General features: G+C 53.2%; 1 protein-coding gene and 1 non-coding gene across 2 annotated transcripts in view; both read left to right on the forward strand.

Annotated features, from left to right (window-relative positions):
• The window catches only part of SUPT5H (SPT5 homolog, DSIF elongation factor subunit), a 33167-nt gene that overhangs the window by 18581 nt on the left and 1039 nt on the right, over positions 1–13547 (forward strand). The window contains exons 10-27 of the mRNA XM_008964641.4: positions 2733–2984; positions 4415–4504; positions 4608–4678; positions 6684–6789; positions 7007–7100; positions 7190–7326; positions 8047–8202; positions 8305–8451; positions 9285–9431; positions 9533–9658; positions 10331–10415; positions 10732–10851; positions 10934–11036; positions 11125–11252; positions 11342–11447; positions 11889–12047; positions 12160–12328; positions 12441–12644. Of these exons, the coding sequence (XP_008962889.1) occupies positions 2733–2984; positions 4415–4504; positions 4608–4678; positions 6684–6789; positions 7007–7100; positions 7190–7326; positions 8047–8202; positions 8305–8451; positions 9285–9431; positions 9533–9658; positions 10331–10415; positions 10732–10851; positions 10934–11036; positions 11125–11252; positions 11342–11447; positions 11889–12047; positions 12160–12328; positions 12441–12644 (2400 nt within the window). The remainder of the gene's footprint in view (positions 1–2732; positions 2985–4414; positions 4505–4607; positions 4679–6683; positions 6790–7006; positions 7101–7189; positions 7327–8046; positions 8203–8304; positions 8452–9284; positions 9432–9532; positions 9659–10330; positions 10416–10731; positions 10852–10933; positions 11037–11124; positions 11253–11341; positions 11448–11888; positions 12048–12159; positions 12329–12440; positions 12645–13547) is intronic.
• Positions 6150–6221, forward strand: LOC129394846 (small nucleolar RNA ZL116). The gene has a single exon (XR_008622211.1). It is a non-coding gene; the product is annotated as a small nucleolar RNA ZL116 (small nucleolar RNA).

A 13547-nucleotide genomic window follows, 5' to 3' on the forward strand; every position in this document is an offset into this window, starting at 1 on the left:
CGGCTGATTTTTTGTATTTTTAATAGAGACGGGGTTTCACCATGTTGGCCAGCCTGGTCTTGAACTCCTGGCTCAAGTGATCCACCCGCCTTGGCCTCCCAAAGTGCTGGGATGGCCGTTCTGAGCCACTGTGCCCAGCCTAAAATTTAACTTTTTTAAAGTGTAAACTATGGTGGATTTTATATATTGTAGTGTATTCATAACCATCATCACCATCTAATTCCAGGACATTATCATTATCCCAAAAATAAACCGATACCCATTAGTCATCACTCCCCATTCCTCCCTCCTCACAGCTCCTGGTAACTACGAATCTACCTTCTTTCTCTGTGGATTTGACTATTGGAACTCTGAATGGTTCATACAAAGGGAATCATACAATATGTCGCCTTTCGTGACTGACTTGCTTCACTTAATGTTTTCAAGACTCATCCATATTGTAGCATATATCAAGACTTCATTTTTTTTTTGTTTTTTTGAGATGGAGTTTTACTCTTTTTGCCCAGGCTAGAATGTAATGGTGCAGTCTTGGCCCACTGCAACCACTGCCTCCCAGGCTCAACTGATTCTCCTGTCTCAATCTCCCAAGTAGCTGGGATTACAGGCACCCGACACCACGCCTGGCTAATTTTTGTGTTTTTAGTAGAGATAGGGTTTCAGCATGTTGGCCAGGCTGGTCTCGAACTCCTGACCTCAGGTGATCGGCCCACCTCGGCCTCCCAAAGTGTTGGGATTACAGGCGTGAGCCACTGTGCCCAGCCTTAATTTTCTTTTTTTTTTTTTTTTTTTGAGACAGAGTCTCGCACCGTTGCCCAGGCTGGAGTGCAATGACGCGATCTTGGCTCACCGCAACCTGCACCTCCCGGGTTCAAGCGATTCTCTTGCCTCAGCCTCCCAAGTAGCTGGGATTACAGGCACCCACCACCATGCCCAGCTAATTTTTTTTTTTTTTTTTTTTGTATTTTTAGTAGAGATGGGGTTTCACCATGTTGGCCAGGCTGACCTTGAACTCCTGACCTCAGATGATCCACCCCTCAGCCTCCCAAAGTGCTGGGATTACAGGCATGAACCCACTGCGCCTGGCCAACCGGCCTTAATTTTTGTATTTTTAGTAGAGGCAAGGTTTCACCATGTTGGCCAGGCTGGTATTGAACTCCTGACCTCAAGTGATCCTCCTGCCTCGGCTTCCCAAAGTGCTGGGATTACAGGCATGAGCCACCGCTCCTGGCCTTTTTTTTTCTTTTAGTTGGTATTTACAGCTATACATTTACTTCTAAGCATGGCTTTTTTCAAATCTCATAAGTTTTGGTATCTAGGAGTGTGTTGCCATGTATTTGTGAATTTCCTAAGTATCTTTCTGTTGGTTTTTAACTTCATTACATATGGGTGGAGAATATACTTTATATGATTTTAGTTCTTTTATGTTTACTGAGACGTGTTTTATGGCCTAACCTGTGGTTTATTCTGGAAAGTTTAATATGCCCTTGAGAAGAAAGTGCATTCTGCTGTTGTTAGATGGAGTGTTCTTTTTTCCCATTTCCGCTTAATAAGTGGAAAGTGAAGATGAAATGTTCTGTCTATAGCTGGCTATTAGGTTTAGGTGGCTTACAGTGTTGCTCAAGTGTTCTCTTTCCTTGTTGATCTTGGGTCTAGCTCTATCCATGATTGAAAGCAGGGTATTGCAGTCAGTGATTGTTACTGTTGAGTTGTCAGTTTCTTCCTTCATTTTCATTAGTTTCTGCTTCATGTATTTTGAGGCTCTGTTAGTTTTATATACATTTGTAATTCTATCTTCCTGATGGATTGACCTTTTTATTGTTATAAAATGTTTTTTGTTGTCTCTGGTAGCAATTTTTGTCTTAAAGTATATTTTGTCTGATGTAAGCACTCCTTTCTTGGTTCTTCTTCTAGTTGCTTTTTTTTTTTTTTTTGAGACGGAGTTTTGCTCTTATTGCCCAGGCTGGAGTGCAATGGTGCAATCTCAGCTCACCGCAACCTCCACCTCCCGGGTTCAAGCGACTCTTCTGCCTCAGCCTCCCGTGTAGCTGGGATGACAGGCATGTGCCACCACACCCGGCTAATCTTGGGTATTTTTAGTAGAGACAGGGTTTCTCCGTGTTGGTCAGGCTGGTCTTGAACTCTTGACCCCAAGTGATCCACCCGCCTTGGCCTCCCAAAGTGCTGGGATTACAAGCATGAGCCACCGTGCCCGGCTCTGGTTGCTTTTTTACACAAAACATTGGTTGGATAGCTTTGTGTATTAGTACATACAGGTTAATCTAATTTTTATTTTATTTTTTATTTTTAAGAGACAGGGTTTCACTCTGTTGCCCAGGCTGGAGTGCAGTGGTGCGATGTCAGCTCACGGCAGCCTCAACCTCCCGGGCTCAAGCAGTCCTCCCCGCTCAGCCTCCTGAGTAGCTGGGACTACAGGCATGTGCCATCACACCCAGCTAGTTTTTGTATTCTTTAACTGCAACATTGTATTTCATGGTACATTAAGCCATAAGTTAACTAGTTACTGTTTCTGGATATTTTTTAAATTTTTAGTCTGGTTTGTTTGCTGTGATAAATAATTCTGCAGGGAACACCTTTGTGTCCACGTCATTGTGCCAGTGTGTTTCTGTGGAATAAATTCCTAGAAGAGGGAGGGACTGCTGATGAGTGGCAGTCATTTCTGTTATTAGCCGTTGTGTCTCACTGTTTCCTCCTTCCACCGGCTCACCCTGCAGCCCCTGCAGATCAAGTCAGTAGTGGCACCAGAGCATGTGAAGGGCTACATCTACGTGGAGGCCTACAAGCAGACCCACGTGAAGCAGGCCATTGAGGGGGTGGGCAACCTGCGGCTTGGCTACTGGAACCAGCAGATGGTGCCCATCAAGGAGATGACAGACGTGCTCAAAGTGGTGAAGGAGGTGGCCAACCTGAAACCAAAGTCCTGGGTCCGCCTCAAGCGGGGCATCTACAAGGATGACATTGCTCAGGTGCCCGGGGCGGGGTGGCATGGGGGTCAGGGTCCCTCCATTCTGTTCTCCCTTCCTTTCCTTTTGTCCTTCCAACCCTCTTTGTGCTGCAGAGAATAGAACCCCACTCAGATGAGTTGAAGCAGAGTCTGGGTTTTGTGAGCACACAGGAAACGGATGGCCGTCTTCTGTGCACATTCCCAGGCGTGTTGAGTAAAGGTCTGAAGGATCGGAGGGCGTGAGGCATGTGGAGCTCTTGGGGAGGAGTGTTGTAGGCAGCAGGAGTGGCCTGTGAGATAGGATGGCACAGTCACTGGCTACAGCAGGGATGGCGTGGGATGAGTCAGGGAGCTCACGAGGGCCTGCGGCCCATTGGAGAGCTTTGGTGTTTACTGGCGTAGGATGGGAGGGCTGTAAGGGACACAGGCTGACTTCAATGTTAATAAGATTTCTCTGGTGACTGTGTTGAGACTAGACCACTGGTTCTCAAGCCAGGGCGATGTTTCCCCAGGGGACATTTGGTAACGTCTGGAGACATTTTTGGTTATGTCAGCTGGGGAGGGGGTTGATGATTATGGCATCTAGCAGGTTAAAGCCAGAAATGCTAGACACACACATCCTCCAATGCACAGGATGGCTGCCCACAACAAAAAATTACCTGGCCCAAAAAGTCAATAGTGCCAAGGCTGAGAAACCCGGGAATAGCCTGGAGGGGGCCATGGGCAAGAGCGTGGAGACCAGGGAGGAGGCTGCTGCTGTAGCACATCCCACCCAGATGGCAGTGCTGGTGGGATAGGACCAAGACCCTCATACACGTTGAGTGTCTCTAACCTGAATGCTTGAGACCACAGGTGTTTTTCAGATTTCAGATTTTTTCAGCTTTTGGAATATTTGCATTATACTTGCCGGTTGAGCATCCCAAATCTGAAAATCCAAGAGTGAGCATTTCCTTCGAGCATCATGTTGGTTCTCACAGGGTTTCCTATTTTTGAGCATTTTGGGTTTTTGGATTTGGAATGCTGAGACTGCAGTGGAGGAGGGGAAGAGGTCAGGTATTTTGAAGGCAGAGCTGATGGAATTTGCCAACGGGTCGGGTGTGAGTGTAAGAGAAACAAAGGAGTCAAGCGTGGCTCCCAGGTTGTGTGCCTGAGCAGAGGGAAGAATGGAGTGGGAGGCGGCAGGTTTGGGGGAATCAGCGGTTTGGCTGCGGTTGTCCTGGATTTGAGGGACCTTTAGACATCCAGGTGGAGATACCAAGCAGGCAGTGGCTACTCAGTGCCAGAGTTGAGGGGAGAGACAAGCTAGAGTGGGACTTTTGGGAGTGGTCAGCAGCCTGGTTTCTTCCCCACCATCCTGCGTCCCTTCTCCTTCCTAGCATCTCCTGACCCTTCTTGTGTCTGGGGTCAGGGAGGAGAGTGGGGCCCTGCTGACCTCCTGCTCGCCCTGCTCAGGTGGACTACGTGGAGCCCAGCCAGAACACCATCTCCCTGAAGATGATCCCACGCATCGACTACGATCGCATCAAGGCCCGCATGAGCTTGGTACTCAGGGGAATCTGTGGCCTGGGGGAGGGAGTGTGCTCGATCCCGCTGGTGGCCAAGCCCCCTCCCTCACCCTTCCCACCCATGCCCCTTTCCTCCATAGAAAGACTGGTTTGCCAAAAGGAAGAAGTTTAAGCGGCCTCCACAGAGGCTGTTTGATGCTGAGAAGATCAGGTGCGTGTCCTTGGGGACTGGCTGGGCTGGGTCCCCAGGGCCGGTGTGCAGAATGTGCCTTTTGCAGGTTCCTCCCCAGGGGTGGCCCCGCCACAGGTTTAGCCTGTGAATTGGTTAGCTTGGCAGTATAGCCTCAGGCAAGTCACTTCACATCCCTGTGCCTCAGTTTCTTCTGCTATAAAGATTGATGAGGCTGGGTGCAGCGGGAGGGAGCACTTTGGAAGGCTAAGGCAGGAGGCTTGCTTGAGGCAAGGAGTTCGAGACCAGCCTGGGCAACATAATGAGATCCCATCTTATAATAATAATAATAAAAAGAAAAAAGTTAAAAAAATATTTAAAAAGATTGATGAGGCTGGGCGTGATGGCTCACACCTATAATCCCAGCACTTTGGGAGGCCGAGGCGGGCGGATCACTTGAGGTCAGGAGTTCAAGACCAGCCTGGCCAACATGGTGAAACCTTGTCTCTGCTAAAAATACAAAAATTAGCCAAGGGTTGTGGTCAGCTCCTGTAATCCAAGCTACTTGGGAGGCTGAGGCAGGAGAATTGCTTAAACCCATGAGGCAGAAATTGCAGTGAGCCGAGATTGTGCCACTGCACTCCAGCCTGGGTGACAGAGCGAGACTCCGTCTCAAAAAAAAAGAAAACAACCTCTGCTTCCTCAGATTATAGATTATAGTGAGAATTAAATAAATTAGTATGCATATGTACTCAGAATGCCCTTGGCACGTAGTAAGTGTGATCCATGGTATGATATATTGAAATGGGATTCATGGACTATGTCAGGCTTTAAAAAGTCTCCTTTCCTGATCTGCTTATGCCCACTTGAGATGGGGGGGTATGGAGCGCCTTTCTCTCAGGATGCCCCCCAGACTCCCTAGCTGGGTAGAGAATTGGAGCAGCCCAGGAATTTCAACATCCCAGGGCCAAATGGGGGCTCCAGCAGGGAGGGCAGGAGAGGAGGACATGGAGAAACGAGAGGTGCCAGTGACACTCTTCCCTCTGGTCCTGTTCTAGAACTAATTGTGTGTGATTCAGCCAGTCAGGTTTTCCTTCAGATAAAGGAAGAGCTGTGGAATGCACCTTTGAGTCTGCACCCAAGGGCCTTGCTAATACTTCACCTGCCTGAGTTCGGACCCATTTATACCACTGGTTTCGACTCACCTGAACCTCTTTTTGCAAAGAACAAACCCTAGTGCTCCCTTACCCCCCAGCAAGCCAGCTGACCAAGTACCCCAGCATGCCCAGCAGAGCATGCTGGCCTCTCTCCCAGATTCACCATGGGAGAAGGCGATTGCATGAGCGCAGGAGGAACTTGACCTGCTCCTCCATGAAGGAGGCTCCTTCCCCACCCCGGAGACTCGGAACAGGCACTAAGCGGCTGCCACTCCACATTTGGGGCCGGGAGCTGCAGGCTTGGGAGTCCCACCTGCCTGCTTTTGAATCCTGTCAAGACTCTGGCTTGGCACCCTTGGGCATGTGATGTGACCTTCCTGAGCCTGCATTCCCTCACCTGGAAGTGATGAGCAGTTACTGATGCCACAGATTTGGGGAAGAGCCTGTGAGGTCATGAATGTGCAGGCCAGGCTGAGCGCTCTGCGAATATTCACTGGTATCATTGTCTGAAACTGTTATTTTGTTCAGCTAATGTTTACTGCATACTTTCTGTGTACTGGGCACTATTCTTGGTGAAATTTAGTGAATGTTACATCCCTGACCTTCTGGAGCTGACATGCTAGTTAGGAGGACAGGTCAAACACTAGATTGTCAGATGGTGATCGGTGCTCAAAGATAAATCAGGGAATGGGTGGAGGAGTGCAGGGAGGTGGGAGGCGGGCCTTTGGGGTTTGTGAGAAGTCACTGCTGCCAAGAGGGTGTGTGCTGGGATGGGATGGGTCAGTCCGCCTATGGTCCTCTCCCTCTGTTGCCAGCTGAGAAGACTGAGGTACAGCAAAATTTTCTTCTTGACTCTCCCTTCTAATCTTCTCTCCCCCATCAAATTCCAGGTCCCTGGGGGGTGATGTTGCCTCTGATGGTGACTTCCTCATCTTTGAGGGGAACCGTTACAGCCGGAAGGGCTTTCTGTTCAAGAGCTTCGCCATGTCTGCTGTGGTGAGGGTCCCAGAGGGGTGTTGGTAATGGGGGTGGTGTGAGTGTTCTCCTGCAGGTGATGCCCTGGGCTGTGGGTTATCTGGTTCTGTCCCACTCCTCAAGTTAGGAGTGTTCCCTAGGAGAATTATTCCCCTAGGACCCACTCAGCCCACTCAGCTGGGCTGTTGCACTGACCTCGGTCCATTTCCTTCTCTTCCCCTCACCGCTGGGGGCTTAGATCACGGAGGGTGTGAAGCCAACACTCTCTGAGCTGGAAAAGTTTGAGGACCAGCCAGAGGGCATTGACCTGGAGGTGGTGACTGAGAGCACAGGTATTTGATCCCCCTCTATAACCTGGGCCAAGGAGCAGGGGCGGCCCATGGTGGCAACCCCCGAGTCAGCCCTACGACTGCCCCTGCAGGGAAGGAGCGGGAGCACAACTTCCAACCTGGGGACAACGTGGAGGTCTGTGAGGGTGAGCTCATCAACCTGCAGGGCAAGATCCTCAGCGTGGATGGCAACAAGATCACCATCATGCCCAAGCATGAGGACCTCAAGGTGGGTGCCCGGTGTTCTTGGGCAGGGGTTGGAGTGTTCAGGCACATCTGACTGTATGTGGCTGTCGAGGCGGTGGTGTGCCTGGTGACACCTGGTTTCCAGGAGGGTAAGTTGAGGCCCTTCTAGCATTCTTGGGTGCCTGAGAGGCTCTGTCTGAGTGCAGCTCAGGGTCAGTGGGCAGCAGGCCTGCCTGGTGGTGTCTGTCTCTGGAGAGTGACTTGGTCTATCGTTTGTTTCTGAAAAGCAAGATATCTGGGTAGTACTGGGTTGAGAGTGTGATTAACCAAGGAGTAATCTGAGGCTTGATTTTGTTTGCTTAGAGCGGGGTGTGTGTTTGTCTGTGTCTGGTGTGTGTCTGAGGGGTTGTGCAGGCCCAATGTGATGTGTGGGGTGAGGCTGTCTCCGGGTGGGGCTGAGGAGCTGTCCAGTCGGGGGTCCTGTGTCTGAGGGGCAGGCTCTCTGTGTGGGTATAGGTAGGCATCGTGTGTCTTAAGGGCGGGCTGGGGTAAAGGTTGTCCAGGTTGGTGTCCTGTGTCTGGGGTCAGCTGTTTCTGGGGCAGTCTGAGGGGTCGTCCAGGTGGACTAAGGTAGTCTGGGGTGGGTGGTATGAGCCTGAAGTGGGGTTTTTGAGAACATGAGTGGATTCTGAAGACAGGAGGGGCAGGCAGGTTGTGGTGGTCTCCCCTCACCTGTTTGTTGTCCCCACACCCAATCCCCCAGGACATGTTGGAGTTCCCAGCCCAGGAACTTCGGAAATACTTCAAGATGGGGGACCACGTGAAGGTGATTGCCGGCCGATTCGAGGGCGACACAGGCCTCATTGTGCGGGTGGAGGAGAATTTCGTTATCCTGTTCTCTGACCTCACCATGCATGAGGTAGGTGGATAGAAGGGTCGGGGAAGGGTGCACGTGCCAAGAGGAGACCCAGGTAGGCGAGCCACCTGGACTGGGCCTCACCCCTTTCACCATCCCTGGCAGCTGAAGGTGCTCCCCCGGGACCTGCAGCTCTGCTCAGAGACAGCATCAGGTGTGGATGTTGGGGGCCAGCATGAATGGGGCGAGCTGGTGCAGCTGGATCCCCAGACTGTGGGTGTCATCGTGCGACTAGAACGGGAGACCTTCCAGGTGTGTGTATTGTGCTCTGTGGTGGGGACTTGCTTTTAGGAGGCTTCCTGTCCCTCAATCCCTCATCCTGGGAAGTGGCAGAGCCCCCATACTGCTCTGGGTTGCAGACCTGGCTCTGTCACTTACATCTGACTGGCTGATAGTGGGCACATGGCAAGTCATTGATCCCTCCCCTTGCCTGTTTTCACACCCTATAAAATGGAAACGAGAGCAGCGTCTACTTTGTTCATAGTGAATGATTCCCTGAGGTTAGATCTGTACCCTGGTGGCTGTTGCTCGCTAAAGGATGGAGTGCCACATGTGCCCTCCTGCCTTTGCTCCTTCCTCATGGATGTGGGAGTCATGGAGCACAGTACTTAGGATCCTGGACTCCACATCCACATCTCGGCTTTGTTGCTCCTGTACTGTCTGACCCTGGGCTAGTGACTCACCCTCTCTGAGCCTGAGTTTCCCTCTGTAAGATGGAAATCATGACAGAATCCACCTCAGAGGAAGTTTTGAGGCTTCAGTGAAATCTTACGGGGCCTGACACAGAATGATGGATGAACAATGTTGCTATCAGCCCCTTCTTCCATCTCTCAGGTCCCTGTTGCCCAATCGGGGGTGAAGTCTCCTTCCAAAGGGTGTTTTAGAATGACTGGGAACATTTTTGGTTGACCCAGTACCTAAAGGGTGGCACTCTGCCTGCCTGCCCCACAGCCAGGGAGTTGAGATGCCTTGTGGAGCTTGGGACTGTCTCCCACAAGGAAGGATTATCCCACTTTAGGGAACCCCTGCCCCGTGTCTCCCCTTCCCATTCTCACCCCCACAGCCTCCCTGCTCTCCCTCTGTAGGTGCTGAACATGTACGGGAAGGTGGTGACTGTCAGACATCAGGCTGTGACCCGGAAGAAGGACAACCGCTTTGCTGTGGCCTTGGACTCAGAGCAGAACAATATCCATGTGAAAGACATCGTTAAGGTCATTGATGGCCCCCACTCAGTGAGTACAAGTTCCTGCTTTTGAGCTGCATCTGAAAGAATTTGGTTGGTTGGGGGTGAGGGGGACATTGTCAAGAGAGTGACCCTTCTCTCCCTGGCTAGGGCCGAGAAGGGGAGATTCGCCATCTTTTCCGAAGCTTCGCCTTCCTACATTGCAAGAAACTGGTGGAGAACGGGGGCATGTTTGTCTGCAAGACCCGCCACCTGGTGCTGGCTGGGGGCTCAAAGGTGAGGTGGGCATGGCAGGACCCTGTGCGTTGGGTACCTGGCTCAGCTCTCCAAGCCTCCTCTGGCCCCAGAAGTGATAAGATTGGGCTTGTGAGGGATTAGGAGAGCAGTGTCATTGTCAGGTCCTTGGCAAAGAGTGAGAAGGTTTATTTGGGATTCTGAGCTGTTCACCAAGTTATTTTAAGTTATTTATTCATTTCATTTTACTGAGCACCTGTTAGGTGCCAGACACTGGAGAACCAGTGGTGAACAAGACAAAAATACTCTGCTCTCACAGAGCTGATACTCTAGAGGTGGACAGACAGATAAACCTATCGTACAGCTTGAGGTGATAGCAAGTGCTGTGAAGAAAACAGAATGGGCTCAGGAGACAGGGAGTGACCAGGGCTGTTAGACAGAGGAGGGTAAAAAAGGCCTCAGTGGGAGGCAGTATTGGAGCAGAGAACTGAATGAAGGGATGGAGAGTGAGCATTCTGGGGGAACAGCAAGTGCAAAGGCCCTGAGGTGGGGCTTGTAGGAAAGTGTGCAGGACCAGCTGTCACAGAGGAATTCAGGCCTGGGGTGTGGGTGACTGGGTGGTCTCCTCAGGGCCTGCACGTGGGATGATGAGTTCCTGTGGTTTGTGGTTCCCCCATCCCCTGCCTGCCAGTTCACTCCTTGCTTCTATCCTAGCCCCGTGATGTGACCAACTTCACCGTGGGTGGCTTTGCGCCTATGAGTCCCCGGATCAGCAGCCCCATGCACCCCAGTGCTGGAGGTGAGAGGGGTTCAGGGTCAGGGGATGTGGTGGGTAGAAGGGGCTGGAAGGAACTTGGTTGTTCAGCCTACACTCACTGAGTGCCTGTGCTGGGCTGGGCACTGCTATTAGGGGTTCACCACCCACCGGAGGGTAGACGCCACAGTGACAGCCCAGAATGGTCAGGGCTTCCATAGGAAAGCCAAGGGGCAGGGGTGGGCAGAGGAGGCTCTTAACCCAAGTAGGGAGGAGTCAAGCAAGTGAAGGGGACGTTCTGATGGTGCCCTTGCTGTGGGCACAGCCGTGGGGGACCAGTGACATTCTCCCCAATCCCCAGGTCAGCGTGGCGGCTTTGGTAGCCCAGGTGGCGGCAGTGGTGGCATGAGCAGGGGCCGGGGCCGGAGGGACAACGAACTCATCGGCCAGACCGTGCGCATCTCCCAGGGGCCCTACAAAGGTGACCTGCGAGGCCTGTGGAGGCCTGGGGAGGGGCATGGTGAAGGAGAGCCTGCCCAGCCTGACCTCCTGTCCCCCTGCAGGCTACATCGGTGTGGTGAAGGATGCCACAGAGTCCACGGCCCGTGTGGAGCTGCACTCCACCTGCCAGACCATCTCTGTGGACCGTCAGCGGCTCACCACGGTGTACGGGCGGGGCCTGGGGAGGGCCAGGGTGGGGCTTGCTAGGCAGTGAGAGGGGTCTGCTCACCCTATTTGTTCTCTGCGTCCCCAGGGGCTCACGGCGCCCGGGCGGCATGACCTCGACCTATGGGAGGACGCCCATGTATGGCTCCCAGACGCCCATGTATGGCTCTGGCTCCCGAACACCCATGTACGGCTCACAGACACCCCTCCAGGATGGTGAGTGCCCGCAGGGGACAGGGAAGAGGGGCTAGGGGGACCTAGAGAAGGGTCAGGACTGACAGACACACTCATTTCCCCCATTCCAGGTAGCCGCACCCCACACTACGGCTCGCAGACGCCCCTGCATGATGGCAGCCGCACTCCTGCCCAGAGTGGGGCCTGGGACCCCAACAACCCCAACACGCCATCACGGTGAGTCCAGGGTTCCCCAGGTTCTGGTGTGTGCTGGTGTGTGTGAGGGATGATGCTGGGTGTCTGGGGCATTGGAGGGGTTTGTGGGGCCCACCCAGCATTCTCTGCTCCTAGCCTCAGGCTGGTCCCTTTGAAGGAGGAGGCATAGCATGGCGGGGCGGGGGCAAAGCGGCCTCCTCTCCATCCCCAACCTCAGTAGTGATCGTGGTTACCCTTGGGCCTGGAGAAAGATTGCCTGGGTGGAGTGACCTTGGGAGGGCACCCTCATCTCTGTCAGCCACAGTGTCAGCTGTGGAAGGGAAATAACATCAGGAGTGCCTCTGGATGGGGCTCCCGTGAGAATGAAATTGCTTTAGTTGGGGGTCTGGTGTAGGTTGCTGTTCTGGAAGCATCCATCGCATTATCACCACAGTCGCTCTCAACAGACTTTTCTCCCAACAGGGCTGAGGAAGAATATGAGTATGCTTTCGATGATGAGCCCACCCCGTCCCCGCAGGCCTATGGGGGAACCCCCAATCCCCAAACACCTGGCTACCCAGACCCCTCATCCCCACAGGTCAACCCACAATACAACCCACAGACGCCAGGGACGCCGGCCATGTGAGTCCACTGGGGCCGGCCCTCGTCTACCCCTGCCCAAACCCTCCTACTGCCACCACCTCTTTTCCCCTCCCTCCTCCAACAAATGCCCCCTTCTCTCCTGTCTCTGCAGGTACAACACAGACCAGTTCTCTCCCTATGCTGCCCCCTCCCCACAAGGTTCCTACCAGCCCAGCCCCAGCCCCCAGAGCTACCACCAGGTGGCGCCAAGCCCAGCAGGCTACCAGAATACCCACTCCCCGGCCAGCTACCACCCTACACCGTCGCCCATGGCCTATCAGGTAATGGTCTGCCTGCCTGCCCTGAAGGGTGGTGGGCTAGGGTGACTTTGGGAATATAGGGTCGGCCAGGCCAGATGACTGTTCCCAATGACACTTCCTCTTTCCCCTGCAGGCTAGCCCCAGCCCGAGCCCCGTTGGCTACAGTCCTATGACACCTGGAGCTCCCTCCCCTGGTGGCTACAACCCACACACGCCAGGCTCAGGCATCGAGCAGAACTCCAGCGACTGGGTAACCACTGACATTCAGGTGAAGGTGCGGGACACCTACCTGGATACACAGGTGGTGGGACAGACAGGTGTCATCCGCAGTGTCACGGTACGTGGGGCCCAGGGTGGTGGGTGAGCAGGCATCCTCTCCTTGGTACCCCCTAAACTGGGGACAGACCTGTCCCCAGATGGTGACAGCCCAGAGTGGGCAGAGCTGGGATTGAGGAAGCCTAGAGGGCAAGGGGAGCTATGTGAACCCAAAGGAGGCATCTTACCTGATTTAGCGGGGAATCAGGGAGGGCTGCCTGGGGAAGGAGAAATCTGAGCCAAGACCTGACAAATGAATAGGAGTAAGCTAAGGAAAGTGACTGGGGTGAGTGAGTTCCAAATGGAGGGAACTGCATGTGCAGAGGCCTGGAGGTGAGGGGAACCTGGGCACATTCCAGGAGCTGAAGGGTTTGTTGTGGCTGGAACATAAAGAGCCAAAGGGGGCCAAGCAGTGCTTCACACCTGTAATCCCAGCACTCTGGGAGGCCGAAGTGGGCAGATCACCTGAGGTCAGGAGTTCAAGACCAGCCTGGTCAACATGGTGAAACCCTGTCTCTACTAAAAAAAAAAAAAAAAAAAAGCTGGGCATAGTGGCGCATGCCTGTAATCCCAGCTACTTGGGAGGCTGAGGCAGGAGAATCGCTTGAACCCAGGAGGTGGAGGTTGTGGTGAGCCGAGATCGTGCCACTGCGCCCCAGTCTGGGTGACAGAGCAAGACTCCTAAAAAAAAAAAAAAAAATGGTGAGTGATGAGGCCAGAGAGTTGGCTGGGGCCCTGTCATGCACCAGCCTGGAGGACCTAGACTGTCCAGAGGGCGCCGGAGAGCCATGAAGGAATCTAAGCAGGAGAGGGGTGGGAGCAGATCTGTGGTATGGAATTCTCCATCAGTGATGGATTGGGGGTGGGGAGACTGGGCTGGGACCCCAGAGGGAGGTTGGGCTGCACTGGGGCAGGGCTGTGGGGA

Source organism: Pan paniscus, chromosome 20 (assembly GCF_029289425.2).
Source record: "Pan paniscus chromosome 20, NHGRI_mPanPan1-v2.0_pri, whole genome shotgun sequence".
Classification (NCBI taxonomy): Eukaryota; Metazoa; Chordata; class Mammalia; order Primates; family Hominidae; genus Pan; species Pan paniscus.